This window comes from Neolamprologus multifasciatus, chromosome 18, assembly GCF_963576455.1.
Source record: "Neolamprologus multifasciatus chromosome 18, fNeoMul1.2, whole genome shotgun sequence".
NCBI lineage: Eukaryota > Metazoa > Chordata > Actinopteri > Cichliformes > Cichlidae > Neolamprologus > Neolamprologus multifasciatus.
In genome coordinates, this window is record NC_140456.1 from 28,956,209 (window position 1) to 28,982,918 (window position 26,710).

The 26,710-nt window shown below is 41.7% G+C and overlaps 3 protein-coding genes across 5 annotated transcripts; 2 read left to right on the forward strand and 1 right to left on the reverse strand.

Annotated features, from left to right (window-relative positions):
- Positions 1-7,874: 7,874 nt before the first annotated feature.
- On the reverse strand, positions 7,875-15,116 carry prmt5 (protein arginine methyltransferase 5). Of its 3 annotated transcripts, none has more exons than XM_085141723.1 (16): positions 14,903-15,116; positions 14,470-14,588; positions 13,381-13,466; positions 13,129-13,263; positions 12,902-13,014; positions 12,728-12,777; positions 12,467-12,630; positions 12,173-12,334; positions 11,739-11,816; positions 11,249-11,307; positions 10,904-11,026; positions 10,517-10,692; positions 10,153-10,356; positions 9,964-10,074; positions 8,674-8,738; positions 7,875-8,585 (listed from the first exon to the last, which is right to left on the reverse strand). In XM_085141723.1, the coding sequence occupies exons 1-16, from the start codon at positions 14,998-15,000 to the stop codon at positions 8,433-8,435; spliced, it is 1,896 nt and encodes a 631-aa protein (XP_084997849.1). In that variant the 5' UTR covers positions 15,001-15,116; the 3' UTR covers positions 7,875-8,432. The 3 variants fall into 3 exon arrangements, with proteins under 3 accessions (XP_084997849.1, XP_084997851.1, XP_084997850.1); XM_085141725.1 differs by lacking the exon at positions 14,903-15,116 and adding an exon at positions 14,692-14,814; XM_085141724.1 differs by lacking the exon at positions 14,903-15,116 and adding an exon at positions 14,665-14,785.
- Positions 15,117-16,384: 1,268 nt separating this feature from the next.
- psmb11a (proteasome 20S subunit beta 11a) lies at positions 16,385-17,930 on the forward strand. Its single transcript, XM_085141726.1, has one exon. The coding sequence runs from the start codon at positions 16,614-16,616 to the stop codon at positions 17,646-17,648; it is 1,035 nt and encodes a 344-aa protein (XP_084997852.1). The 5' UTR covers positions 16,385-16,613; the 3' UTR covers positions 17,649-17,930.
- Positions 17,931-18,463: 533 nt separating this feature from the next.
- Positions 18,464-26,497, forward strand: psmb5 (proteasome 20S subunit beta 5). The gene is made up of 3 exons (XM_085141351.1): positions 18,464-18,736; positions 21,563-21,869; positions 25,815-26,497. The coding sequence occupies exons 1-3, from the start codon at positions 18,482-18,484 to the stop codon at positions 26,096-26,098; spliced, it is 846 nt and encodes a 281-aa protein (XP_084997477.1). The 5' UTR covers positions 18,464-18,481; the 3' UTR covers positions 26,099-26,497.
- The last annotated feature ends 213 nt before the right edge of the window (positions 26,498-26,710 follow it).

Below are 26,710 nucleotides of genomic sequence, written 5' to 3' on the forward strand. Positions count from 1 at the left end.
TAATGTGGCAGAAAATATAAACATGTAATAAAATAATTATAAAGTGCAAAGACTTGTTTTTGTTACTATAGTGGGGTGATAGTACGAGCACATAATGCTATAAACAATACATTGTTTCACACATCCTCACAGGGACACAAGGGAGAAGTTTAAAAATGTTAAGGTAAAAAAAAAAAAGCATAAAGATGATATTACGCCATTCAGTGTAGCAAAAGAGCTCTGGACTAAGCCTTTTGACGCCAGCAGTGCAGAACACTATGAGGTGTTTCCTCTTTCTAGGAATTTTCTTCCAGGAGTGATTTCTTCACACCAATGTGTTTACAGTTGTGTCAAAAAGTTTGGGCACAAAGTGTGTTTGTGACACTTTTTACGTGTTTCTACAGTCTAGTGATGAATAATCACAAGGATTTCATTGGCAAATAAAGAAAAACTTAGGGGAACAAAGTTGATTAAAAACACGTTTCATCAGGTGTTAATTCTTTTGTAGCCTCAGGTTCTCCTTCATTAGTGGGTATGCCACCAAGTTTTTACAACAGATTAGTCATTTTCCTGGAACAAATTGTGAGGAAAAACCAGACCAGTGTTAATATAATAACATTTGTTTTCACCTCTTGACCCCTGTATTTAATACTCTACCACACAAGCCTCACATGTTGATTGTGCTTTCAGGCATCTCAGAGGTGAAATGCCAAAAATGAAAAGATTCACTGTAAGAATCAGTTTATACAGAGGGTGTAAATGTCACTGATACGCCACATTAGAGGAAATGCAACCATCTGAGTGTGTGGTGATGGGAAAAGGTTGTGGTGAGCGCACGGGCCAAAAGCAATAAATAAAGGCAGCAGGCGTGGTAGACAGGCTTCTGTTGCACCGGCAAAACACAGCCTGAAAGCAGAACCAAAGACATAACATCCTGGGAACAGGAGCAGATGGTGTTTGCTTAACATGTGGACTTACCACTGGAGGAACAGTTCAGAAAATGGAGTACAACAAGAGAAAGTAAAGAAAGTAATCACAGAGCACCACAGGCTGAAGTGAGGTCATCCTACCAGAGTAAGATGTTCTTGTAAACAAATATAATAATAAATTTCAGGTCTTTCCCATTTGACTCAAAAAATAAAGCTTAGCTTCTTATTTGCACCCTGTTTTTTGTGCAGAATCCATAGATATTGATCCAAAATCATCATGGAAAAATATGAATTAAAGCACAGCAATTCCAGCTATAATGACACAGGCAGGAAACGGAGGGGGACAAACTGACTGCGACACTGCAGGCAGAGACGCTGACCCCTACGTAGGTGGAGAAATCCACAGAGATTGGCAATACTCACAGTAATTTTCTTCCAAGTGTCTCAAAGAAAGATTAGAAGCATTGTGATTATATACTCAGATATCACCAAACTACTAATTACATCATGCTTTTTGAACCACACACGAAACCAGAACACCACTGCCATGACATCCCAGGCCACTAGAGGGCAGCAGACAAACACAACCTTGCAGCTACTATTTGATTATCGATTTTGTTTACAACTCATTTTTTGTAATAGACATCTGATCATCAGTTTGACATTTAGTTTTTCATTTAAATTTTTAAAACAAACAACTATATATAAATATATGCCACAATAGCCTATGAAAGTTTCTTATTTTACAGACTCCCACATAAACACTTCACTGATGTCAGATATAATTAATACGTTCCTGTTAACCATCAAAGCCTTAACATTCTCATAAATAGTCAGTATTAATCAAAGCCAGTTCGCAATAACTCTGGACAAAAAGAGACAAATTAGTCTTCCATCCCACACAAAGCATTAAGGGGCATTAACATGAATGAGTTGGTTTGTTGGATTGGCCAGTGCGTGGATGTGGATTAGACGTGGGATGAAGAGCTATGAGGGACTGTAATCCCTCTTTCATGCTTGCTAGGATAATAAATCTTGTAAGAAACAAGGGGACTAAATAACGGCGGTGCCTTCAAAAACAGCATTTCCCTATTTTAACATCAGGCGTTTACAAAAATAATTTACAAACTGACGGTCTGAGAATGGCTTCTAAAATGTTTTATTACCAGTAAAACAGTCAGTTAGTAACTCCACTGGTAATGCCACTGGCACCGATCCTACCTCAGCTTTAAAAGGCTGTAAGACAAAAATATAAAAAACAAAAAGCAGCCACAGCCTTGTGAGGAACACGAACATAAATGAACTAAATAAACTGTCGGCAGAGATGCTGCAACTATAATGAAAGCACGGCAAATACTACCAAAGCACATTTGGATAACAACCATGATTCTGATGAGGCCCAAGGCCAAAAGCTGCAGTGAAGACATCTTGGCCACACTGTGAAGCGAGTCACGCATGTAAGCACCAAGGACAGGGACACACTGCGCCAAGTTAGAGGCCATTTGTTTGGTCTTCGGGCAGCACAGAGAAAGAGACACGTTATTATCGCATCTTAAGACAAATGAAAGCAGACTTTTTGTAAAAAGGGAAAAAGAAAAAAAATTTAAATTGAGCTGTAAAAGAATGTGAGTGCGTTCTTAATTATAATCGTGCACGCTGGCTGTGCAGGAAATCGTTTTGTGTTTAATATTAAATATGTTCTGCTTTGAGCCTTTTTCACGTTAATTATGACTTCATGATTTGATTCAATAATTCAACTTATCGGCACAGCACCTGTGTGCTGCTCTGAGATTATAAAGGCTGTTGCCTTTATAGCCTCATGGTGGAAGTTTGGGGGACGTGCCCACCGTGTTACACGGCAGGATGTCAAACCGATGAGGACGTCATTGAAACGGCTGGCGACAAGAAGGCTGTTTGAATTCTGCTATTTGTTTGGTAACTCGCGCTTCCAATCAGTGGCGGTCCTAGCCTGTTTGGCGCCCTGGGCGAACACTCCCTCTGGCGCCCCCCCCCCCCCCCAATTAATATTAAAATCTGTAACATAATGTATTGTTTGGAGTTTAGTCTGTTACTGTTGCTATTTTTACCATTTCTTCTTGGAGCAACTGTAACCCACATAATTTCCTTAGAGATTAATAAAGTATTCTGATGGTTTCAGGATGACCTGCCATTATCCAATCACACATCTGCTTACCTGTATCTTTTGTTTCTCCTCCTCTTCTTTTCTCTTTTTTCTAAACTGAGGACCTGCTGTCTTTGAACTTCTCTTGTCCATCTTCCATTGGTTTTAATTTTGCACTCCAGTATGAACACAAACACCCCAACCCGAGGATCACCACAACATAACCTAACAGACCAACACGTTAGTTCACAGATTCACTTTGTCTAAGGTGCATTTCTGAGATTTCACACAACCCAGGATTCAGATCATGAATACATAATGGGTTTGGATTTACAACATTATAAATGAAATGTGCTCTATTTGGAAGCAGCCGGCCCCTCCCCTTTCGACGGCTTGTGTGTGAGACTTTAAATCATCAAACTGTAAATTTTAAATTTTAAATTGTTATTGATCCCTTTACCCCGAGTCCTAAAGTGTATATTTATTTTCTTACTCTTCTTATATTTATTGTTTGTTTACTTGCACTGCTGTAACTGGAGCCTCGTCGTCTCGTCTCTCTATATACTGGACTGTATGTAGCGGAGATGACAATAAAGTTTACTTTGACTTCAGCAGCAAGCAGGCGCACCGAGGGCTCTCACGCTCACTTTTCGCATATAGAATTTCGAAAAAACATCGGTGCAAATTATAAGTCTGTATTATAATGTCTGGTGTTTTCGTGTTTGTTGGTTTGTTTTTATTTTGTTTTATTTTGCGAGCTGGTTATTAGATGCTGCTCCAGCCGGTCAGAGTATCCCCCGCCGCCCCGCCCTCTCCTCCCTGTGTCGCAAGCAGCAGGCGCACCTCGCAAACGGAGGGCGCCCTTACTCCCAGCAAATGGGCGATAAAAAAACCGATCGGTGCTTATGCCATTCCCAATATGCGCTGGCTGACGTCGGGGCAGCATGAGTACCAGCATTTTTTTTTTTTTTTTTGCCGATGCCGGTGATGCCGCCCCCACCACGATGCCGCCCCGGGCAACCGCCCGTGTCGCCCGTATCTAAAACCGCTACTGCTTCCAATTATTAATTAACAACTATTTTATTGTCCTAACTATAACTCTACAGGCCACTGAGTGCAACACAAAAGTGATGCACTCTTTTGTTTGTTTCTCGATTTAAACAAATGGCAATAATAATAATAATAAAAAAGATCGACAGAAAATGTCTGCATTTATTACACATTCAAATCATTTCTTGGGTGAACTTCTCTCTTTCTCCTTTCATAGAGGAAAAGAATAAGGAAGCACTGAGGCACATTTCCTGAGTATTCAGAGAAATCAGCCAGCTCTTATTGTAGCTGCCAAGCAGATACTTCTAAGTCACTTTTCTCAGTTTACAATCATCCTGATTTTTGTCCCTGCTCTTAAAGAGCCAATCAGCAGTCAAATCGGAAACATGCACCATGTGTTGGAAGTGTATAAACTGTGGGAGGAAAACAATTCTTAAAACTTATTTTGGGGGGAAAGTCACCGAAACTTTTTAACCCATTGTTGACTGGATTTAACTTTCTCTCTATGTTCTTTTGGTGGACTCATAATAACGGTCTGGGTTCTATCCAAGATGGCTGTGGAACTTCAAGAAGTTATTTTAAAGCATTGTTTTGACGTGGAAATGACTTGATCTTAAAGCCAAGTCTAGTATGGATGCATGCGAACTGTTTCTTGTGAGTAAATTATGGGTATTTTTGCACATACAGTTTGCTTTTTTTCCCTCCATAGACGACAATAAACAAAGGGGGTATAAAGCAGGCGGTTTAACCTAAATGATGGTTGCAAAAAAGTTGCAAACAGCATTCTTAGAATCTGCTTATCCGACGTTCAATGTGCCTTCGCTGAGAGTCATCCACTGACCCTGACCCCTCCCCCCCGGTGAAAGGCAGCTCTTTCGGTCACTGATGGTTTAGAACAATGAGCAGAAGACAGCTCTTGAGAAAATAAGCTTATAATCACCAAGCCTGAAATTACCCATTGTGGATGGTATTACCATGCTACCCCCATTATCTGCATCTGTTAATTCACTGATGCAGCGCAATAATCTTCAATTGTGTTTAAGGACTCACACAGGGAGACGGCAGCCGGCAGGCGGAGGCTAGTGCCAGGGGCCGGCAGCAGTGGAAGAGAAGCTCCAGGATGTAATTGGAGAGAGTGAAAGCAATCATAATATGAGTGGTAGGGCAGCTAACCAACACTGAAATCCACAGACGCAAGAAGGTGTGCAGTAAATGTAAAACGGGGGGAATTTTTCTTCTTTTTTTTTTTTTTTTACAATAGCCTATTAGCTAAAAGCACAGCAGTAATGTTATGCACTACAGTGCACCTAAGATTGCTTTTGATTGATTATTCCTTCTATATCTATTATTATTTAGTGGAGCATTTTGTTTTAATCTTTCTGTTACTGTGCAAAATAAACTGTTTAGGTCATTACGGATGAAAACATCCATCCACTTTGAGGGTATATTATAACACGCTAATTAAATTAGACTGGGACATCAACTTCAGACAAAATATGATTGGTGTGCCATCTACAGCAAACACGTGGAAGGCTCCACATGGACAGAGGAGCCCAAAGAACAAGACCATGATCTGACCAGAGGTGGGGTCCAGGTGGGTTGTAAAGTGACTTGCAGAGGCAGCAACTTTATGCAGGCTGAAGTGACTTAAATAGCTCACACCTTACCAGATTTACCAAACGGATAGGCGAAACAGATCGGCTGATTTGCCAGGATTGCAGCTGATCTCCCTTCCTTCGCCTGCCAAACTAATTTGTTCAAGCCAATTTCTGCAGAGTATTTTGGGGATTTGGGGTCCTTTAAAAGATTTGTAACATTTGCACATCGTGTTATTTAATCTTAATCTTCCAAATTGGTTTTAATCTTAGCCTGATATCAATCCAAAGTACCCTGGTTGGTGAAAACAATACACTTGTTCTCACCCAACTCATTACACCATTAATGACCCAGTGAGCCTGCATTCTGCAGGATCTCCTTTAGGACTCACAAAATCTGACAATGTTTCCTAAGTGAGCAAAAGACAAACAGAACATTTAAGAATTGATACTTTGAAGATAAAAATGACAAGTTTACCATTTCAATTAACATAAAAATGTGATTCTAACATTAAAAAACCAAAACAGATTCAGCATCTTCTATGGAACAGCATCACTCTGTTGACATACTGCATTTATGCTTGTATTCTTTCTTGACTTCACGTTGAAGACTTCATTTAGAAAACTGGAGCTGAAAAATGAAAAGAGGACATAAAATGAGGAGGCAACAGTGCTTTTGCTAATTTGTGCTCCTTGGAATTGATCTAAAAGCTGGCACAGGGTCTCTGCAGGTGCACCAAAAGTTATTTGTTTTTTCAAGTCTAAGCAGGTTTTCTGGGGGAACAAAAGCAGTTAATTTTCTTTACTGGCTTGAGTTTACAATAGTCAAGCCATGTGTGCTCACTATGTGTCCCCATGCTCTTACTATTCAGCACTGGGACGTAATATGGATTTTTCATGGACGCTGAGCCTGTACTTGATCTTGTTAAGCACATCTCCCTTACAAGCTCCCTGATGAAAAGCCCACACGAGGGGAAACTGTAGGTTTATTTGAAATAAAGTTTACCTTGTCACAGTGACACTGAAAACTCCAGCTGAGTTACGTTTTGCATTTCACTTATAATAACTACTATAGTTGTGCAGGACTGCTGGAGCCCATGGAAATGTTATGAGTAACTATACTTTTCAGACACATAAGGTGTAACACCAGTCTTTAAAATGTTTTTTTTAAGTCTGTGCAGCCTGACTCAGCTGTTTTCCCTTCATCAGTAAAAGAAGCCCCCCCCCCCCCCCCCGACTCCATTTGTAAAAGGCTTTTTAGTGAACAGAGCACCTTGGCCAATTGTTTAACCCAATCAAATAATGTTTCTATGATGGCGTAAGTACTAGAAAATAGCCATATGAGCTATGATTAATATTGTTTATATTCTATTAAAATATCTGAGTTTTTAAAAACCAACAGAGCTTCTGGGACTTGAGACCATTTCCCTTTTTTGCTCTTCTAAAGTACAGGAAGCAGTTCCTTATCAAGCATGTGGAAGCAAATTTCAAGAATAAAAATGTACAAAAAAGTATTAATTATTCTGACTAGACAGGATACGGGTCAGCCACCCTAATTAGAAACTTTATTGTAGTAAACGGCCACACTTACATGAAACTCTGGTAAGCTCAAGGAAAACTGGAGTTCATATCTAACCGTGTTGTAGCGAGACTGTAATCCTAAGTGTGAACCTTGCAGCGCTGCATGAAAAGACCATTAAATATGCTTTTGTGGACCTGCACAATTTATGGAAATACTTAATGAAGACAGAATGAGTGGCATAGAAGAGCTGGGTGTGGAATGTGCTAGACTCCAAACCCACATATTAATAAACTGGCAACAATGTAGTTTTGGAGGTGAAGTGATTAACTGTTGCAAGTGTATCTCTCCAAACATCTAACAACAACTAGCCTGACCCCAGCACTACAACAGTGAGGACTTCAGAGAATTTCTTCTTAGGGCAAAATGAATTGAAACAGTGCACTTGTACCATTTGTATAAAGAATCATGGATTGTTTAGGGTCAAGGTCAAGAAAGGGTGACATCTACAGGAAAAATCACCTCGTTGCAGATCAGGCCATCATTTAATTTCAACAGATTAAAACACAGGAACGGTGTTTAAACTGCCTTAAAAAAAAAAAAATCAAAAATCTATCTTCTTAACAATTTAACATGTGACTCAAAAACATTCAAGCTTCAAACAAAAAGGGCACGGTATGTAGAGAACACTACAGTGTGGTCTTTATTGACACGGTTCGAACAAAACAAAGGTATGAACAAACAGCCCCAAATGTCATGGTATGCAACCTGAAAAGCAGTTCCTTCTTCTTATCGTCTCATGTTGAGCAGAAGGGTTTTAATATGCAAATATTGTGTATGGAATGTGTGTTTGATAAGGCATAAGTCCAGGATTGAGTGTAAATCGCTGTGTTGAACTGTAGTTCAGAACAATAAGGACAAGTAAAAAAGGATAGCATGACGACGCGGTGTTAACATTTGACCTAATCTGAATGAGCCAGTCTCACAGCAACAGTACACTTTGTGTTCAGGTGAGAGTGATGAATGTGGCACGAGATTTAAAAACAAGAAAAGGTTCCAATTTGGTTTATCCGATCCATTCTTCCTAAACTGCAAAGTGCCTACCACTGCGGACTTTCAAGGGCTCACACAAGTCCAAGTTTTTAACTGTGTAAAGAGTGTCACGACACCCGTTCTTCCACTGCCACAGAGTCTGACAGAAACACAGGAGTCTGCCAACTTGTGCCGACGCGTCTTCTTCACAGGCCGATGGTGTAGGAACGGCCTGCGGGGTTGTGAATGGCAGAGCAGGAGGGCTCCGTCACAGCCCATTCATACCAAACCTTCTTCCCGTTGTTGCAGCGCCAGAATCGCACTGTGACATCATCGTCCTGGGATATGGAGATGGGTTGCTGTTGGCAAGAAGGAGCACGGTGATTTATCTATTCACTCTCATTTTTCAACTTTAGAATTTAACTCGGTACCGACTAAGGAACTTACTTTAAGGGGGAAGAGGATGGGGAACCATGAGAACATTCCGGGTGAATGTGTTTCTGGTTTTATACCTGTCAACAAAGAAGACTTTAAATGACAGTTCAACCAAAAGGAAAAACGAAAATACTTCTAGTATTCTGGACTGTAGATTGTAGAGACATTACACCTGCCGTTTTTTGTCTTTTTTTTTTCTTTTTTTTTAAAACACGATGGAAGTAGCTAGCGATGCTCAAAGCACCTGATTTTTCAGAAATCATGATCGAAATGCTCCAAAACAAAAATGTGAACATTTTCATGGAAGAACTATTTGCTTTCTGCACAACTACACCCACCAACGGCATCATTCTGAAACATTATTGAAGCCCTGCTGGGTTGTAATGATAACAAGCTGCACTCTTGTTTCTGTTGGTGGATGTAGACTGACAGAAAACAGGTCCTAACTTCTGCATTCATTTGAAGCAACTAGGTCATGATTTTTTTATACGAATGTGCAAAGACTGAGTGCTACAACTAGGGCTGTGCGACATGTGGGGAAAGAAAAATAAATCTTATAATTACTTTTTTCCCCAGTTTTCTGTTGATATATTTCACAATATAAAATGAAGCATTAGTTATTAGCTTAAATGTTTCTTTCCATTCCTAACTGAAGATATGAGGTCAATTCTGATTTAAATATAATTTTTTTTCTAATTTTATTTCAAGCTCATGTAAATAAAAAACTAGGTATACAGAACAAACAAACATTTTAATTCTCTAATTTAACTCTGCTTACTGACATCGTGTCTTTTACATGAAGCTGTCTGTTGCATTCATTGACCTCTCTTTCCAACAATGTCCTCGCCTTTTGAGCCTTGGGCTGTGTGTGTTTGGAGGGCTTGTTTGGTAATGCTGTCACGTTATCAGTTTTTAATTTTCTCTTTCATCTTTCTCACACTGCTAACATACTGGTGTTTATGTCTGCAGTAGCCCAAACATTAACATTTCCAACTGTGTACATCAACCTAACCTGACGCAGCTCTAACTCTCTTCCAGCCACATGATTGGTTTGGCGTAGCACCATTCTGTTTGGTTTTTCATGCCATTTTCAGGCATTTATCAACACATGGCTGGAATGAATCTACTAACTTTACATTACTCTGTTGAGGAAAAGTTATTTTGCTGTGATAATCTTCATGGTTTTACCATCTAGCCCATATTGCAAAGACGATGACAAATTCTAAAACTGGGGAACTCGTAAAAAACCCTGATGAATAAAAAACAAAATAGGCCAAAGGAAAAATGGATCTGCTGACTTACTGAGTGTGACATCTTTGTAGAGAGTGGTCTCAAAGTAGCCAGCAAAGCCATGGAGCACCGAGTTACAACCCACTGTGAATTTGAGGCACTGATACCGGTTATTGTTCATATCTGAAACAGACGGGAGGGAGAGGTGGTGAGCACATGCTCTACAAGCTTATTAGAGGGATTTTAAGCGATTCCATCTACCTGTTGAGGGGTGTGTGAAGGTGAAGCAGGGTTTGGGATCAGCCAACTGGTGGAAGTTATGAAGGCGCACAACATAGGGCGTCTCAAAATGGGACTCTGGATCCTTGTCTCGTTCGCGGCACCCTCGTACTTCGTTGTAAAGCTTAGAGGACGACAGAGGAGCCAAGTAGGACGTGTACGAGCAGGGAATGCTCACTCCATCATCTGAAGGTGAGATGATATAAACAAAGGTTAAAATGAAAGTAATTAGAGTCAGGAAGCATTAAAAGGTGACGCTTTCAATATGGCAATGTAAAAAAATGACCTCTGATGACTCTGCAGTGTCTACATGTGTAATTAAGTCTTCATTAAAATCCTGAAATACCTTTGAGAAAATGCTGTGCTCCATCTAAGCACTCTGGGGAGAGTTCATTGTCGCCAAATGATCCGAGCAGCTCGCTGACAATGATGTCAGCTTTCTCTGGTGCGGCCCACTCCCGCATGTCACATGACACCACCGTCACCTGATCCCCCCACTCCTCAAAGCGCCAATTCTCTAGCCTAGAGGACACACATCAATAAAATAAGCGTTGAAAGTTTCAGGCTTCACTTCAATCCCCTCCTGACTCACTATGAATTCAGACAAAATCAAAGGCCAAGCTTTTATCTAATCTATAGACTCATTAGGTAGCACAATTGATCTGTTGCATGCGATAATATTTTTGCTTGTACGCTGTGAAACATGAACATTTGAAAGCATTATTTTACTCACGTCACTACAGCATTGGGATTTTTCTCCACAGCATACACCCTCAGTCTCCTGTCTGCCTGCCTGGCAGCACGCAGCGATGCATTGACCAGAGGACCCCTACCTGCTCCTAACACCATCAACACCCTGTTGAAAAAACACATCATTATTTTAGACAAGGCTGCTACCCTGGTGGTTACCACTGAGGTTTAAACAGTCAGTCTGTGTTATCCTGCTCTACTTCCAGTGAGACTTATAGGAGTATATTACAGACTGCAATGATATTGAGGTATTAATCAATATCTGGATACAGTTCCTACTCCACAATCCTCATTTGTGACTCTTTATACAATAATCTTAGATACTTACTGAACATTCGTGTCCTTCTGCTCCTCTGGAACTCTGTCTAGCAAGCATTTATATACAGCCTGCACACACAAAGAAAAGACCAAAAACAAAACAGGTGTTAAATACATTTTGCCTCAAACTCTTACAGACCATTTAAACCCCTTTGTTAACGCCAAACACCTAAATGTCAGTGTTTTTCAAATGCTACACAAGTGACAGTCTGTTTTGTGTGGATAAGTTCTACATACACAGACAAATATCAAGGCGTATCTTCACATTCAGGGTGAACAGAGGCCAATGCAAATGATAATGATTATGGGCAACAGTGTGGTGCTGATACCATCCACTAAGGAAACAAATGCACTTGCATATCTGAACAGTCTGCCCAAGTAAAGTCTGTGTAGGGGAAACGATTTTACTGCATTTGTATGTCTACTGGACAAGCAAAGACCTGTCTGTAACATCTGTGCCATGCCTCCTCATACCCAAAAAAAATGTCTGACTGTCTTACTTGTTGGTACTGTGAATACTTAATAGGATCCTTCTCGAACACTTCGTATGTCTGAGACTCCAAGTTGTCCATCAGAGGCTAAACAAAGAAAGCAAAACATGTTAAAAGGTCCTGATTAGGAGGAAAAAACAAAACAGCCTCACAGTTTTACAGCTCTACCAAACAGTGAAACTGCAGTTTCCATTCGTATCTCTCGAGAGTGACTTTTGAGGAGGTCATCACTTCATTATTTTATATTATTAGACATGTGTACAATATGTCACAATTAACAGATTAATTCTTGACTTAAAATGTATAGTTTGCAAGGTCATTGCATTTGACCATCAAAATCTAATGTTCCTTCAGTGATCCAACCAGAAATAACTATACATCTAACTATGGCTTCAGGTTGCACAGAGGCATACAAACGTGAGCATGAAAGGGTACTTCCTCACCTGTAGAGGTGACTGCAGGTAGTCTTCATAACCCTTAGCAAAGAGCTCGTAGGCATTGGGTGCAGGCCTGTTCTGGTTGAGGTACTCCAGGTACTGCAGGTAGGATCGGAAGTCCTTGTCAGTGTGCCGACTGGTGCCTGTGAAGATGAACTGGGCCTCCAACTAAAAAAAGATCATTTTAATTTAAAGATTTTTTTTCAGAAGTAGGCCAAAAAAAATTAAAAAAAACTTTTTGTATTTGATTGCAGATTGAGTTCTGTTAAAATCAAACAATCTATGAATGTTATTTTATACCTTGAAGAGTCGAAAGATTATTCTCTGATGGGCTTTCGACAAAACAGGGAAGCCCTTCTTATTGGTTAGGAAGATGCTGGTGGGGAGAATGGCTGCTTTGATAGGTTCTCCGAGCCATTTATCAATCACAGTGTCTGATGGCATATCTGGTCCAATTTCAACCGCTTTAGGAATACAAACGAAGCACAATCTCAGTAACAGACAGGAGCATAATTATTTCTCAATGCCCAAAGTTTGCTGCTTCACAGTGTGTTCTCTCACCAAGACAGATCCTCTTGTTGTAGTCACAAAGGGTTCTGAATGAGTTCCACCTATGAGAAAAAAAATGAGGTAAGTAAACAAAGAGAGACAGCATTTTAAAGGAAATCAATAGCAACCGTTTCAGCATGCAGACGGCACTCAGTTGCTCAGGAAGTGCCGTGGCATGAAACTAACCAGCTCCAAGTCTTCTCATCAACGCTTGTGTCATCAGTACAAGAGATCGGTTCATTCTCAGTCAGATCCTCCCGCATGTCCTCTGACGCCATCAGTGGGACGCGTATCCAGAACTAATCAACAAAGAGGACAGCAGCGGTTAAATGAGGACTTCCACTGTCTTGACTTTTCTGACATCTTAACGCAGTCTTTGTGTGCTTGTTGATTCCTGATGTGCTGCGTCTTACATTTGAGGTGTGATGTCCAGTGTGGATGTGATTTAGCAGCACTCGGGCTAGATTGGCATTACTAGTGCCCTTCAGAGGGATCATGAAGACAGGCAGGCCCAGGTAGGCGGAGAAGTTTAGCTCCTGGGCAAGAGCCTGGAGAGGAACATGGGAAAACAGATAAGATAAGCATTAAAAAGATGACATGATAACCTCACTTGTATCACAAGATCAAAGAACCCTCACAAGCACCATCAAACTCAAAGAACTTACAGCCTCTGAGTTTCTGCGTTCTGTCTCGATTTCTGAATCTGCATCGATCCATGGAGAGAGCTTCCCAACGATTAGAGTATTCCAATCTAGACAGAACAAAAGGACGGTTTAGAGAAAGCATCAAACACCTAACCACTTTACCTTTATGCTAAAATCACATTATTCTGATGATGAGTATTTAATACAAAATATGAACATGATTAGAATTAGTGTCTTAACATCTACTTTCCTTCTTAGGCTGGGCTTTAGCAGAACAAATGGTATTTTTAGGATTGGTCTTTCAGCACAACCTACCTACTTTCTGATGAAATTTGGTTTGCAGACAGATGTCCTGACATAAAGACTTCATTGCTCCATTAATGTTGGCAAACTCCCCTGCTTCAGATGCAGCAAAACAGGCCCTGACCATGATAATACCACCACGTTTTTATGCTTTAATGCAGTGTTTTCTTCCTGTCTTACTCCAAACAGTCTTTTAAACTTAAACTAGCAAGTTCTATTTTGGTCTCAGAAGCCCACATAAGATTGTTCAAATGCTCAGTATTCTTTTTGCAGAGTAGTAGCTCTCTTTTTGGTGCCCTGCTATGAACAACACGTTCAGTGACTAACGCCTGGTTGGCTGTGGAGCAGAGGAAACCAAACTCTGTAGATATGATTCTGTAACCCTTTCCATCCCGTTGAACATCAGCAGTTCCTTCCTAAATCTTTCTAAAATCTTATTTATGCCATGACACACTTACACAAACGTATGTTGTCAAACTTTGATAAATTTATGTTCTATGAATAAAAAGTAATTTACTGAGAATAGTAAAGGTTGTAGTGTTTTTGGTTTAACAGACCTAATAAGAAGTTAATTTTCCACTTTTAGGACTGTAAAAACTGACTATGCTTAAATTTATTTAATATTACATTTAAATAGAATTTAAAGTGACCTTGACACCCCCTCCCAATAAGGGCACCAGTAGACCCCACCATGCCCAAAAATACCCTGCACAGAATAACACACTCAGTTTCCTCTCACTTTAAACTGATGATTTAATGGCTAGTAATGCCTCAGACTGCAGAAGACAAAGGGGAAGGAAAACTGACCTCTGCCACATAACAGCAGGTCCGACCGGGTCTGGGCTCCAGGTCGGGATTTAGCGGGCTCCAGCTCATATTCCCTCCTGAACCTCGGGTGGAAGAGAGGCATGCACAGGAAGTCGAACCTGGATACCAGAGGAGGGAAGCACTTCAGTTAACATTCAAAATATTTATAATATCAACACGAAGTAAAACACAAACCTGTTTTCTAAGTAATCCTCCACACACCTCAAATATACTATGGGAGTAGGCAGAGCCTGTGTACTGCACACTTCACTACAGTGTCAAGCATCATTGTGATTTGGGCACGTGCTGGTAATTCACCGGCTAGCTTAGCAACCATCACGCACTGAGAACGTGCTAGCAAAGCAGCGCGTTCTGCTCATAAGCTCATTTCAGCTAAACAAAAATTACATGTAGAATCGAAAAACCATCTTACCCAAGTTTGGCGACCGCGGCTAACGTGTCGGCTATCTCTGGCACACAATTCAAATCTCTCCCGCAGGACACCCTGCTCCCTGTGCTGGCAGACGCCATGACTTTAGCCGACTGAATGAATTGATTTCTCGGACTTTCACATTGCTCTGCCTTTAGAAGAAACTGGCGCCATCTTGGCTCCTAAGGATTGCAATGCTTGCTGGCTAACAAACGTGAGACAGAACCAAGATGGCTTAACCAGTGCACAAGTTGCATACCGCGTTGTCATTGTCGCGATAATTGTGTACCGAGCGTTGTTTAAACGTTGCCATTTGATGTTTCACGGCGACTTCTTTTTCCAAGACGAACAGCTTGCTGTACTTTGATAGAGAAAATAAATGAAATAATTATTGAAACCAGATTTGAGAAATAAAAACCCGGCAAGCCCTTCCTCCACTGTACAAATACAAAAAAAATATTTACTACTAGCCGATAATGGGGACAATTTTTTAATTTTAATTATATTTAATTTTATGTTATGTTATTTTATTTTTTTAATATACAGATTAAAACGTATTGTTTTGTGCTGCCTGTCTGTTACTCTTTTAAATGCTCTGACAGCCTCCCGCAGCTCGCTGCACTCTACAGTACATGGACGTCTTGCTTCTGCACACATTGTTAACTATTGTATAGTTAAACAAACATTGACCAGAAATGATTTAGATAGAGACTTTTTAGACCCACTCATTAAGAAGCAATAAAACACACACAAAAAACACTTCCCTACTCATAAAACTGGTTTATTTGGCAATTTGTTCATAAATAACTAAAATTAAAAAATATTTTTTCAGCAGAAAATTCAGTGTTATGTGAAATAACATTAATGCTGAAGATGTTTTATCCTCAGATCCTTTTAAAAATGTCATGCTTTATTTAATCATCAGTAATTTGTGATATTCTATAAAATTATGTCTGTAGTTGCTGCTGGCCAAGGTGGTCAGTCGGACAAAAACGTGTCTGTTATGATGATATATCACAGAAGCTCCTCTATTTGCCAATTCTGGTTGTGTTTTCACATGCAAACACAACGAGAAAACGGTGCAGGTCTCTGACACTGACATATGTGTGAAATGGAAACACCTACAGTTTCCATTGGGATCCAGGCAGGCGTGCTTTGTGGAAAGTACAATAGCCAGTTGCAGCCTACCGATGACAGTGTTGTAAAAGATGGATGAAAACAAGCAACAAAGTTTTGTGACAGATTGTGTTTGAGATGAAAGGCGAAAGATCACTTTCACTTTGGTCCGTTTTGATTGATTTCTATTTATAGATTCAACTAAGCAGCACTGCTTGCTTTGCTTGTCCTTACTGAACTCCACTTGTAGGACTTGCAGAAAGTGGCTTCTGCGGATATCAGGTTCACAGCATGTAGGCTAAAATATCACTTACATAAACAATAAATGGTTTTGGATATGGAACACGGCGTGTGTATATGTGTGTGTATTTCTAACAGCTGTCACACCTGCACGAGCTATAAAAGCGCAAGAACTTAGAAGCAGATGAGAAAGAGTAGCAGCATCCGCCCTCTACAAACCAGATCTGTTTCTTTGACACTTAAGATTGTGTTTGATCAGCTTTTCAGTGGATAGACTGTGTTTGAGAACAACTTTTGTTTACTTTTCAACAGAAAAGATGTTCTGATTTTGTGATCAAGTATCTGTGTCTACACCATCATGGCTTTGGAAGATGTTTGCAGCTTCAAAGAAAGGCCGGTGCAACATAAATGGTTTTCTTTTTCATCTCTGGGGGACGCAGCAATTCCATTTTCTACGAGTGACTATTACAATCTAAGATGCTCAAGACTGGAAACATCTGAAAACAACTGTGGAGTTCCACTGCATTTTTTTATACCACCTCTTCCACATTCCTCCTCTTTCATCAACAGACCGTTGTCATCCTTCTGCCCACCCAAAAATTCAATGACAGTCCAGAGGCCTTTCCGTTTGGCTCATGGAACAACAACCCTGGGTTTCATCTTCCAAGGTGGGGTAATAGCAGCAGCAGACACACGTGCCAGTGCCGGGGGGCTTGTTGCCTGTCCAGCTGTTCATAAGATCACCCCTATTCACTCTCATCTAGTGGTCACATCTTCTGGTAGTGGTGCAGATTGCATGCTGTGGGAGCGAATTCTGATTAGAGAGATCAGACTGTACCAGTTACGGCATGGACATCGCCTTTCAATACGTGCCACAGCTAAGCTCCTTTCATCTATGCTGCATCCTTTTAAAGGTACTGAAATGTGTGTTGCTCTTACACTGTGTGGTTGGGATAAGCAAGAGGGTGCCACTGACTGTGCAACAAGTTTGGAAGACTCACCCTGGATGACTGATGATAGCTCCTTGGCTGTTTTTAGTAACCAAAACATTACTGCAACAACTTCTCCTAACAGCGGTCCAAAGCTTATATATGTGTGCAGTGACGGAGCTCGACTGCAGGGAGATGTCTTTTCTGTGGGCTCGGGCTCACCTTATGCTTATGGAGTCTTGGACAGAGAGCTGAGGTGGAGCCTGAGTAAAGGAGAAGCCATCTCATTGGCAAGAGAAGCAGTGTTCAGGGCCACTCACAGGGATGCCTACTCGGGGAACAATGTGGACCTTTTCCACATCACAGCACAAGGATGGAGCCAGAGAAAGAGAGAAGACTTGAAAGAAGAATATTATAGAGATAAAGAAAAGAAGGGAAAGAAAAAGAATGACAAACTCAAATAATACTCAATAATCAAAAGCATTTATGTGTGGGAGGAAATTATAATGTTATATTTATCATTGAAAAGTAAATTTAATAATAATAATTACACACATTTACACTCTAATGGATGGATCGGAGAGTAACTTGGGGTTAGTATCTTGCCCAAGGATACTTGACATGCAGACTAGAGGAGCCTGGGAACGAACCACCAACCTTCTGATCAGGGTGACCTGCTCTACTTCCTAAGCCACTAATGGGCAAGCACAGTGGCTTAAGGTTAGCGCGGTTGCCGCACAGCAAGAAGGTCCTGAGTTCGATTCCACCATCTTTCTTCCGGGGTCTTTCTGTGTTTGCATGTTCTCCCTGTGTTTGCGTGGGTTCCCTCCAGGCACTCCGGCTTCCTCCCACTGTCCAAAGACATGCAGTTGATGTCTTTGGACATCAACTGCATTAACAATTGATGATTAACAATTAACAGTTAACAGTTGATTAACAGTTGATTAACAATTGATTGATCCAAATTGCCCATAGGTGTGAATGTGGGAGTGAATGTGAGCGCGAGCGTGGTTGTCTGTCTCTGTGTGTTAGCCCTGCGACAGACTGGCGGCCTGTCCAGGGTGTACCCCGCCTCTTGCCCTATGACAGCTGGGATAGGCTCCAGCGCCCCCCGCGACGCTGAAAAGGATAGCGGAAGTGAATGGATGGATAATAATAATAATAATAATAATAATAGCTGTGTAATAAAAGGTATTTCCTTTACATCACACTTTTTTTAACCAATACACCGCCACAGACACAGGGGGCGCTGTTTGATTTTGTTACCGTGACAGAATAAAAAAAACTACCGCGACGGATGTTGCTTGTTCATCATACATTTTCAAAGATGGCTCTTGCTAGTGTGTTGAGCGGTGATTCTGCGGATTTTTCGTTTGATAGTAGCCAGTCCTTTGCTTTTGGTGGTGGACCCGGACCGAGAGGTCTGGGGTTAGAAGGCACGCCCGGGGACAGCCTCAGTTTTTCCGTTAAAAACCCGCTGTGTGTCGGAGACGATGATGGCGTCGAAAGGAAAATAGAGTTTCTGCATGGAACCACCACCTTAGCATTCAAAGTAAGTTAACGGTCCAGTTATTGTAGCTATATGGTATAAGAAACCCCAGTAGCAGTTGCATAGCTGTCGAAACTAGACGTTTGATAAATTTTGACTTTACATATCATACGCTAGGGTTTCCGGTAAAAATTGTCTCTGATGTTAGCATGCTAGCGTGGCTACAAATCGCTTTCTCATGACAGATGTGCATGGTACATGGGATAGGTGATGTGTGCACTTAAGTAAACAAGTAATCTCTCTAATATGTTTTCTATGTATAGTCTTAAGAGAAATCGTGAATAACGTAGGCTTACGTTGACGTTTCTCAGTCAATTTAAAAGCAAAATGTGGGTGTTTTAATAACATAGTCACGTGAATTTATATAATAGGAAATCTGACGCGTTCTTCCGTAAAAAGTGCAGCAAGTACGCACTTTCTGATGGTTACAACTTAAAAGAGCTACCTCAACGTGTGTTATTTCCAAAGTGATTTGTGCCGAGTATGTAAATGTATTTCATCCATAGGAGAGCCTAACCGACACAGGATATTTTGGCTGATAGTATACATTTTTAATGTTTTTAAAAGAAACTCGTGCCTTTTATATACTTGAAATATGTTCAGTTATATACTGAAAAGACAAAATGGATGAAAATAGTGCGTTCCTCACAAACTAATCGCCTACCGCCTCTTCAACTTGAACCCCAACTTTTAGACACTGTGTAGCGTGTTGTAAACAACAGAAGCAGCCCCAGGTGTTGGGGAAAGTACACGGAGAGACCATTTCTCACTTATCTCAAGTATCGTTTTATATATTTTGCTCCGAGGAACGTGCACATATCGACAAATATAGTAAAATAAAAATGTAGTTGACCTGTCTAAAAAAATTGTAATTGATACTGGCCAACTATGTATTAATCAAAAATAATTTACTATCAAAAGAATATTACATCTTTGCTACCTTCTTGTTAACACAATTTGCAACAAATTTCTGTCAATATTAATTAAATACATATAAATGCATACATGAATGAAATTTGCAAGTCCATATAGCTTTACATCATCACATTTTAAACTCATGTTAGAGTTTAAAATGTGATGATCTTTCATTATTATGGTAAATGGTAAATGGCCTGTATTTATATAGCGCCTTACTAGTCCCTAAGGACCCCAAAGCGCTTTACATATCCAATCATCCACCCATTCACACAGACATTCACACACTGGTGATGGCAAGCTACATTGTAGCCACAGCCACCCTGGGGCGCACTGACAGAGGCGAGGCTGCCGGACACTGGCGCCACCGGGCCCTCTGACCACCACCAGTAGGCAACGGGTGAAGTGTCTTGCCCAAGGACACAACAACCGAGACTGTCCAAGCCGGGGCTCGAACCGGCAACCTTCCGATTACAAGGCGAACTCCCAACTCTTGAGCCACGATCGCCCAAGTTTATGTCATTACTATGTTCAGTGACGTTGCAGTAGGAAGGAGAAAAGCACAAAGGTCCTTTAATAAGATTCCTGTTAATTGTATTCAGATGTATACATGTATAATGTGTTGAATGAAATAAAGTCACACTTTCTGCGAGTTTTCTTTTTAACTGTGAGTTCTCCATACCTGCTTTTCTAAATGTTATTGTTAAAACAAACATGAAGTTTTGTTGGAAGAAGACGTTAAAGTGTATTCGATTAGTCGTGACTGTGATACGCACAGTAAAAACAAACTTGCGTGCTCACGAAAAGAAGCCAAGAAATCTCTAGAAAGTGGAAATGTTCTTTTTGATGTTGTAGATCAAAGTAGAAAATCTAAAAGGGGAAAAAAAAATAAATCTTGATTTCTAGAAAGTTTAAGGCTTGCTGTTGTTTTTTTGTGCTGTAAAGATTTAAGCAGTGTCTCTGAGGATACATTTATTTGTAATTAACAATCCTTCGTTAAAGCACCAAGATTCCATTGACAGGCTTATAAACTGGCATATACAATTGCTGATGCATAAATACATTCTGCCTCTGTGCCGTAGAAACCCCCAAATGAAAACATTTAAAACAGCATGAAAGAGCCTTGCTGTTGATTTGTCATCACAATTGAAAGCAGCCATTGTAGTCTTCTCCCCAGTTTGTCAAACGCTGTGGAGCAGTGTAAATACAGAACCATATCCCTGCTGCTGGCTTTTGTCTCTTCAGGGGATTTGTTGATACAAGTAAAAGATAAAAATAACGCCATCCTTATCCCTTAATCCCTTAATGAAAACATCCCCCACAGACATCTCCCTCTGACTGGCCAAATCTGTTGTCTACTATACTTGCTTCTGTGACTGTCAGTTCACTGATAGAGGATTTTGGAAGGAAGAGCAAAAGTCTTTCCTCTTATCCAGCAGCTTTCTGCTAGAGCCGAACCATATATTGCACCTCTCTGACAGCTGTAGAGCAGCAGCTCTTTTTTTTTTTTGCGTCATTTAGGCAGAACTGCTGCAAGCGATCTCTTACTTAAATTTAGAGCAAGTGACTTTATTCTGTTAAAAGCAGTGGATGTAGGGGAGAGCATTAAAATGTATTATGCACTGGTGAGTAGTGTAGCTGTTTAAGAGAGAGGGGCACTGATTGCAAAGTTCTGGGCCACTGCTAATGTTTAAAATGACAATTTGGCAGCGAGCCAGTGCCAGTTGATTTGAACTGTTTAACCCAACAGATCAATCGATCACTGACATCGGTAAATGCCATCTTTGTGTCTTTTCTTAATCAATGTACTGATATCAGTCTATATATCTAGTACTTTAAACATGTGGTTTTGGGAGGAACTTGTGGAAATGTGGGCTACCCGACCCATTTCTTGACTGCTGTTTCCCCTCTCAGTTCCAGCATGGAGTTATCGTTGCAGTGGACTCTCGAGCCACAGCGGGCTCCTACATCGCGTCACAGACGGTCAAGAAGGTGATTGAGATCAACCCCTACCTACTGGGTACTATGGCTGGAGGAGCTGCAGACTGTAGCTTCTGGGAGCGCCTGCTGGCCCGCCAGTGTCGCATCTACGAGCTTCGCAACAAGGAGCGCATCTCAGTGGCAGCCGCCTCCAAGCTGCTTGCTAACATGGTGTACCAGTACAAAGGCATGGGACTTAGTATGGGAACCATGGTCTGTGGCTGGGACAAGAGAGGACCAGGTAACATCAACAGTTATATCTGACATGGACATGTCATTTTGTCTGGCTATAAACTGATCTAGATAGAATTTGTACTACTTTAAACTGTACCAGTATCAAGATATGCAGTGCTTCCTTGAACTGATTGTAGGACAATTTGTATAGTGTCAAATCAAAACAACATTCGCCTTGAGGCACTTACTGGTGTAAGGTAAAGAAAGACCTTACAGTAATACAGAAAACCTATAATGGTACAGTAATAAACATATTTTAGCTAACATTCACATACATTATGTCTACAATGAATATATCAGAAGCAGCTTGGGATTCAGTGTCTTGCCCACAGATGCTTTGGCATGGAGACTGGAGCAGTCAGGGATTGAATTACCAACCTTCCAAATAGTAGATGACCTGTTCTACTTCCTGAGCTCCATTATCTCCCCTGGGGAGATAAAACTGGCAATCTGGAATCAAGTTGACCTCATGAAAAACTATGCAGTCTGTGAAAATTGTTCTTGAAAATGGTAAATTTGGAAAAAGAGCAGCAGAACAACATCCACCAGTACAGCTGGCCTGGAAACCAAATGTGGACTTAGTGACTGAGTCCAACACTTGTCTGCCTGCTGCTGGTTCTCCTAAGAGTGGCCTTCCAGCTTGGAGTAGATCTCTGAAGCAGAACAAGGAGCACAAGTTGAAGTGTGTATGAATACAGGGAAAGAGGCTTTCTGGAGATGGAGCTGAATGTGTAGCCAAATTAGCCTCCTGTCAAAACAGGAGAGTCCAGGTGGTTAGCAGCTAAACTTTAAAAATATATAAGAGGGGATTGTGAACTGGTGAATGTATGCTGATTTTGTCTTACTCAAAAAAAGTCCCCAATATTCTTGTATGGAATATAAATGTTTATAATTTATCTTTGTGGCCGTTTGTGAGTCAGCTTTTGAGTAATGCACTTAAATCTACTCAACACACATCAGCTTTTCTCTCTTGACATATGCTAATGGGTTTGTTTTTATGTGAAAGATTATTTTGGCAGCTTAATCATTCATCGGTTTTGTTTCTCAGTGTTGTCAAAGATCCTTAGTCCCAGGCAAATTTCAAAGAGGCTTCATTATTCATTCATTCTTCATTATTTTTTTAAGCATGAGTTTGGACATGAGTGGTTAGCTGTTTATTATTTAAATGAAATATACTACAGCTGGGCTGTGCGGATAATTATCATTTAAGAAAAAAAAACAAACGTATGCATTACTCCGGGTTAGCCACTAGGTGGCACTGCAGCCTTTCTTTTGCTCTGTCTGTTTTAGTATCTTAAGCTGTGGCTTTTGAATACCACACAGTGTGAGGCTGTACATCACAGAAGGTGTGCTTAAAGAGGCCGCCACGGTGACACAGTAATGGGAAATCGATGAGGCTCGGACTGCAGGCCAGTGAGAGCACGGTGGGATGATGGACATTGGGTCTCAGCCCTGGACAACTGGGTCGTATGCATAATGGCCATACACGTGCCGAGATCGATGGTGGCTTTGTCTGGAAAGCCAAGAGGTCTCTGTGAACAATGACAGCCCGGTGGTATGCCAACAAACGCAAATGACACGTGTTAAATCCCGGGCAATCAATTGGGGAAATAATGATCCCTGTATAAGTTCAATAGGTATGCGGGCTTTGCCATGGTTCCCACAATGCCAGTGATTGAACGGAGAGGTAAATGTCATGTAAATTAAATCAATCACGATTAGGTGGGAAGCTCATTAACCAGCTACAATCATGTCAGGCACTTATTCCCCTGATGAAGTGTCTTAAGCTCCATGCAGACTAAATCGAATAAAAGCGACATTGAGGAGCTTGACAAATATGGCTCAATGTAATAACATTACATGTTATGACACTCACATAATCAGGGCACGGTTAATGCTTGATAGCTGGATAGCGGCTTTGGCTTTGACAGAGGAAAAAGTGATTGTACCTTGCGTGGCACCCCCCAGTGCTCTCTCTAAAGACATCAAGGCTTCGTAATGAGCTGATATGTGATCCACTGAAATGTAGCGTCATGGCGACAAAGCCGAGCAATGTTTGATACGAGTCCTCATCAAAGAAGACCCATGTGGCTGTCGGTTTCGAGCAGGTCCCAAGGGAATGATGTAATCGCTCTTTCTCCTCTGTACAACTGCTGCTCTCTTTTTACTCCTGAGCCAGGCATGAATTCTAGGGGGGGAAGGACAGATGACAGACACTGACCTATTTGAGGCTACCCACCCATGCATCCTCACTTACACTGTAATACTGTCATTCCATCCAGCTGCACTGGCTGCTGTTTTAAAAAAAAGAAAAGAAAAAAAAGGCTCTTCGAGCACCTGTCAGCTTGTTGATGGAGTAGAAGGAGCCTCTCCTGGCTGCAAAGCTCCACCATCCAAACGACACTTCCGCTCTAATGTGTGTGCCTTGCAAATTTTAACCTCCCTCTTCCAACACCCCCCCCCCCCCACCACCCCCCCGCCCTTGGTTTTCTGAGCACTCCTCATCGGCTGCATGTGTTTCAGAGTGTTAAGTGATAAGTGATTGCATTGGGCGCTACAAAGATCCCAGGTGTGAGGTTTTTTTTGTTTTTTTGTTTTTAATGGATGTGGGAAGTGTCTTTTGGGTACCGCTCTGCTGCTATACTTGGACCTCCTAAAGAGTCCTCATCCACCTCCGTCAACTCTGCTACTCAACACAAGAGGCTGCCTTTACAACTCTCTCTGCCTGCCCATTATGTTTTTAACGAGTCCCTCACAGTTTTCAAGAGGAACAGGCAGGTCTTGGAATGGCAAATTACCCCCGTGCATAGGCAGGCACTGGATGATTATCATGGCAAGCTAACGACAGGCTGAGGAAGCTGCAATTTGCCAGTTGAAAGCAATGGTAAGCTCCCCCCCAAAAGCAAGTGGCTCTCTATCCCTAATAGACTGTCACTAGTTTAGCTGCGAATCTCTGCAAGCGAGGGTGTGCAGTGTGAGGGCATTTTGAAGTGTTTTTTAATGTGGGAGATGAGAGATAGCGGTGGATATTAGGTAATTTTCCATGCATGTATTCCTGCGTTTGTCTGTGCATCATTTTCACAGGTTTGAATTTGTGAAAGCACTATGAAAAAACATGCCTTTTCGCAGGCTGTCTTTTTACCATCTGCAGGCTGACTGTGGGCGAGCTCACAGGCTGGTGCTAGTCACCCGTTCCACGTCACTCCGGGATGAGGCCTAGCGAGTGTGTCATAGCGCGGAACAAAATGTCTCGCATGTGTCCACGAAGCGTGGTGTGGAGCAAACTGTCCCTCACAGGTCCATCAGAGCATTGTGAGTCTGCGGTGCACATAAGATTACATGTTTGGGTTGGAGGCAGAGCTTGTGCCTCCATGTGATGCTCAAGTGTGTAAAGGTTAAAGAAATGTGTGTGTATGTGTGGAAGAAGTGCGCTTTACTTGTTTGACGTCTACAGGATGTGAGCGCGATGTTGTTCTTTGCCCTCCCTGGCGAGGTGCGAGATGCTGTTACCTGCGCAGCTCAGGTTGTGGGTCGATAGTTAATTTTTGGCCTGTTTGCGGGGATCAATAAGATCCAGAGCAGGGCCCCTGGGCGGACGGCGATGTGGCCCCCGCCTTGTCAGCAGGTTCCGCGGCCGGCTTCGTTTTACTTGAAGAGGGTGCAGCTGTTCATATCTGCCAGCCTTACTTCACTTGGAGAGGTTGCAGCTGTTCATATTCTCTCTCTCTCTCTGGAGGACATGACGTGCGTGAGCGTTTCCAAGATCGCGCGCGCATGTGTGTGTTTGTTTGTAGGAGCACTGCGGTGTTAGATGTACACCATCTCAGTTTTCCTGTCAAAGCTCAACATCTAGAGAAATACAACTCCCTTTACACGGTTTCTCTGTCCTCTTTGCCTTCCTGTCCTATTGACCCGCCTGTTGTCCTTTCTGTTCCTTTTTTTTGCTTTTCAGGATTGTACTACGTCGACTCAGAGGGGAACCGGGTGTGCGGCGACTTGTTTGCGGTGGGGTCAGGCTCCATGTATGCCTACGGCGTGATGGACAGCGGCGTGAGACACGACCTAACGGTGGAGGAGGCCTGCGAGCTTGGCCGTCGCGCCATCTACCAGGCCACGTACCGCGACGCATACAGCGGAGGGCAGGTCAACCTGTACCACGTCCACAGCGAGGGCTGGACCAGGATCTCCCAGGACGACGTGCTCGTGTTGCACCACCAGTACAAAGATCAGGCGTAGTTATAGAAAACAACATAACGTAGAGCCGGGTGAGGGTTGGGAGAGATGAGGGAAGGGGTAGGAACTTATTCTAGTATCCAATGTTTAGCTGTTCTGAAATGCCAGAAAGGGTTGACACATAATAAAATGGACTCATCTGCAGATTGACTGCGACTCACATTTCTTCTGTGACTTGTTGCTAGCTTCAAGCCTTTATACTGTACATTTTTAACAATGCCAGTGAGCTCCACTCGCCCTCCACACAATATGATTTGAGGGGTTGCAGAGACAGGCCCGATGACTCAAACATGCTTTAATACAGTGTGGGAGTAGTGTGGTGCTTGCCCTACATACATTTCATTTGGATCGTACTCTTAGAAACTGCATCTCCTTCTTCAATAAAACCTGTGATGTTCTCTCTGTTTTTTTTCCAAGAGTCTTGCTTTTGTTATTTCGTGGGAGGGCCAATTCCATCTTTGGGTCACAAGATAGTGAATTGTATTTCTTAGAATTTCCTATTTATGCAAATGTTTAGCAGGATCGCTTCCTTTTCCTTTTGATGTAGTCGTTTTGCTGCTCGTTGTGTTTACATTTCAGTCATCTGTTTCCCTCCACAGCTGTGGGGATTTTGGA

Excerpts from the sequence above, each read along its gene's own strand:
- prmt5 (XM_085141723.1), bottom strand. The coding sequence starts at position 15,000 with ATGGCGTCTGCCAGCACAGGGAGCAGGGTGTCCTGCGGGAGAGATTTG. Across the intron at positions 12,631-12,727 it reads CAACAAGAGGATCTGTCTTG|CGGTTGAAATTGGACCAGAT; the intron begins GTGAGAGAACAC and ends GTATTCCTAAAG. Across the intron at positions 11,308-11,738 it reads AGTATTCACAGTACCAACAA|GCTGTATATAAATGCTTGCT; the intron begins GTAAGACAGTCA and ends TTGTGTGTGCAG.
- psmb11a (XM_085141726.1), top strand. The coding sequence starts at position 16,614 with ATGGCTTTGGAAGATGTTTGCAGCTTCAAAGAAAGGCCGGTGCAACAT.
- psmb5 (XM_085141351.1), top strand. The coding sequence starts at position 18,482 with ATGTTGCTTGTTCATCATACATTTTCAAAGATGGCTCTTGCTAGTGTG. Across the intron at positions 18,737-21,562 it reads CCACCACCTTAGCATTCAAA|TTCCAGCATGGAGTTATCGT; the intron begins GTAAGTTAACGG and ends TTCCCCTCTCAG. Across the intron at positions 21,870-25,814 it reads CTGGGACAAGAGAGGACCAG|GATTGTACTACGTCGACTCA; the intron begins GTAACATCAACA and ends TTTGCTTTTCAG.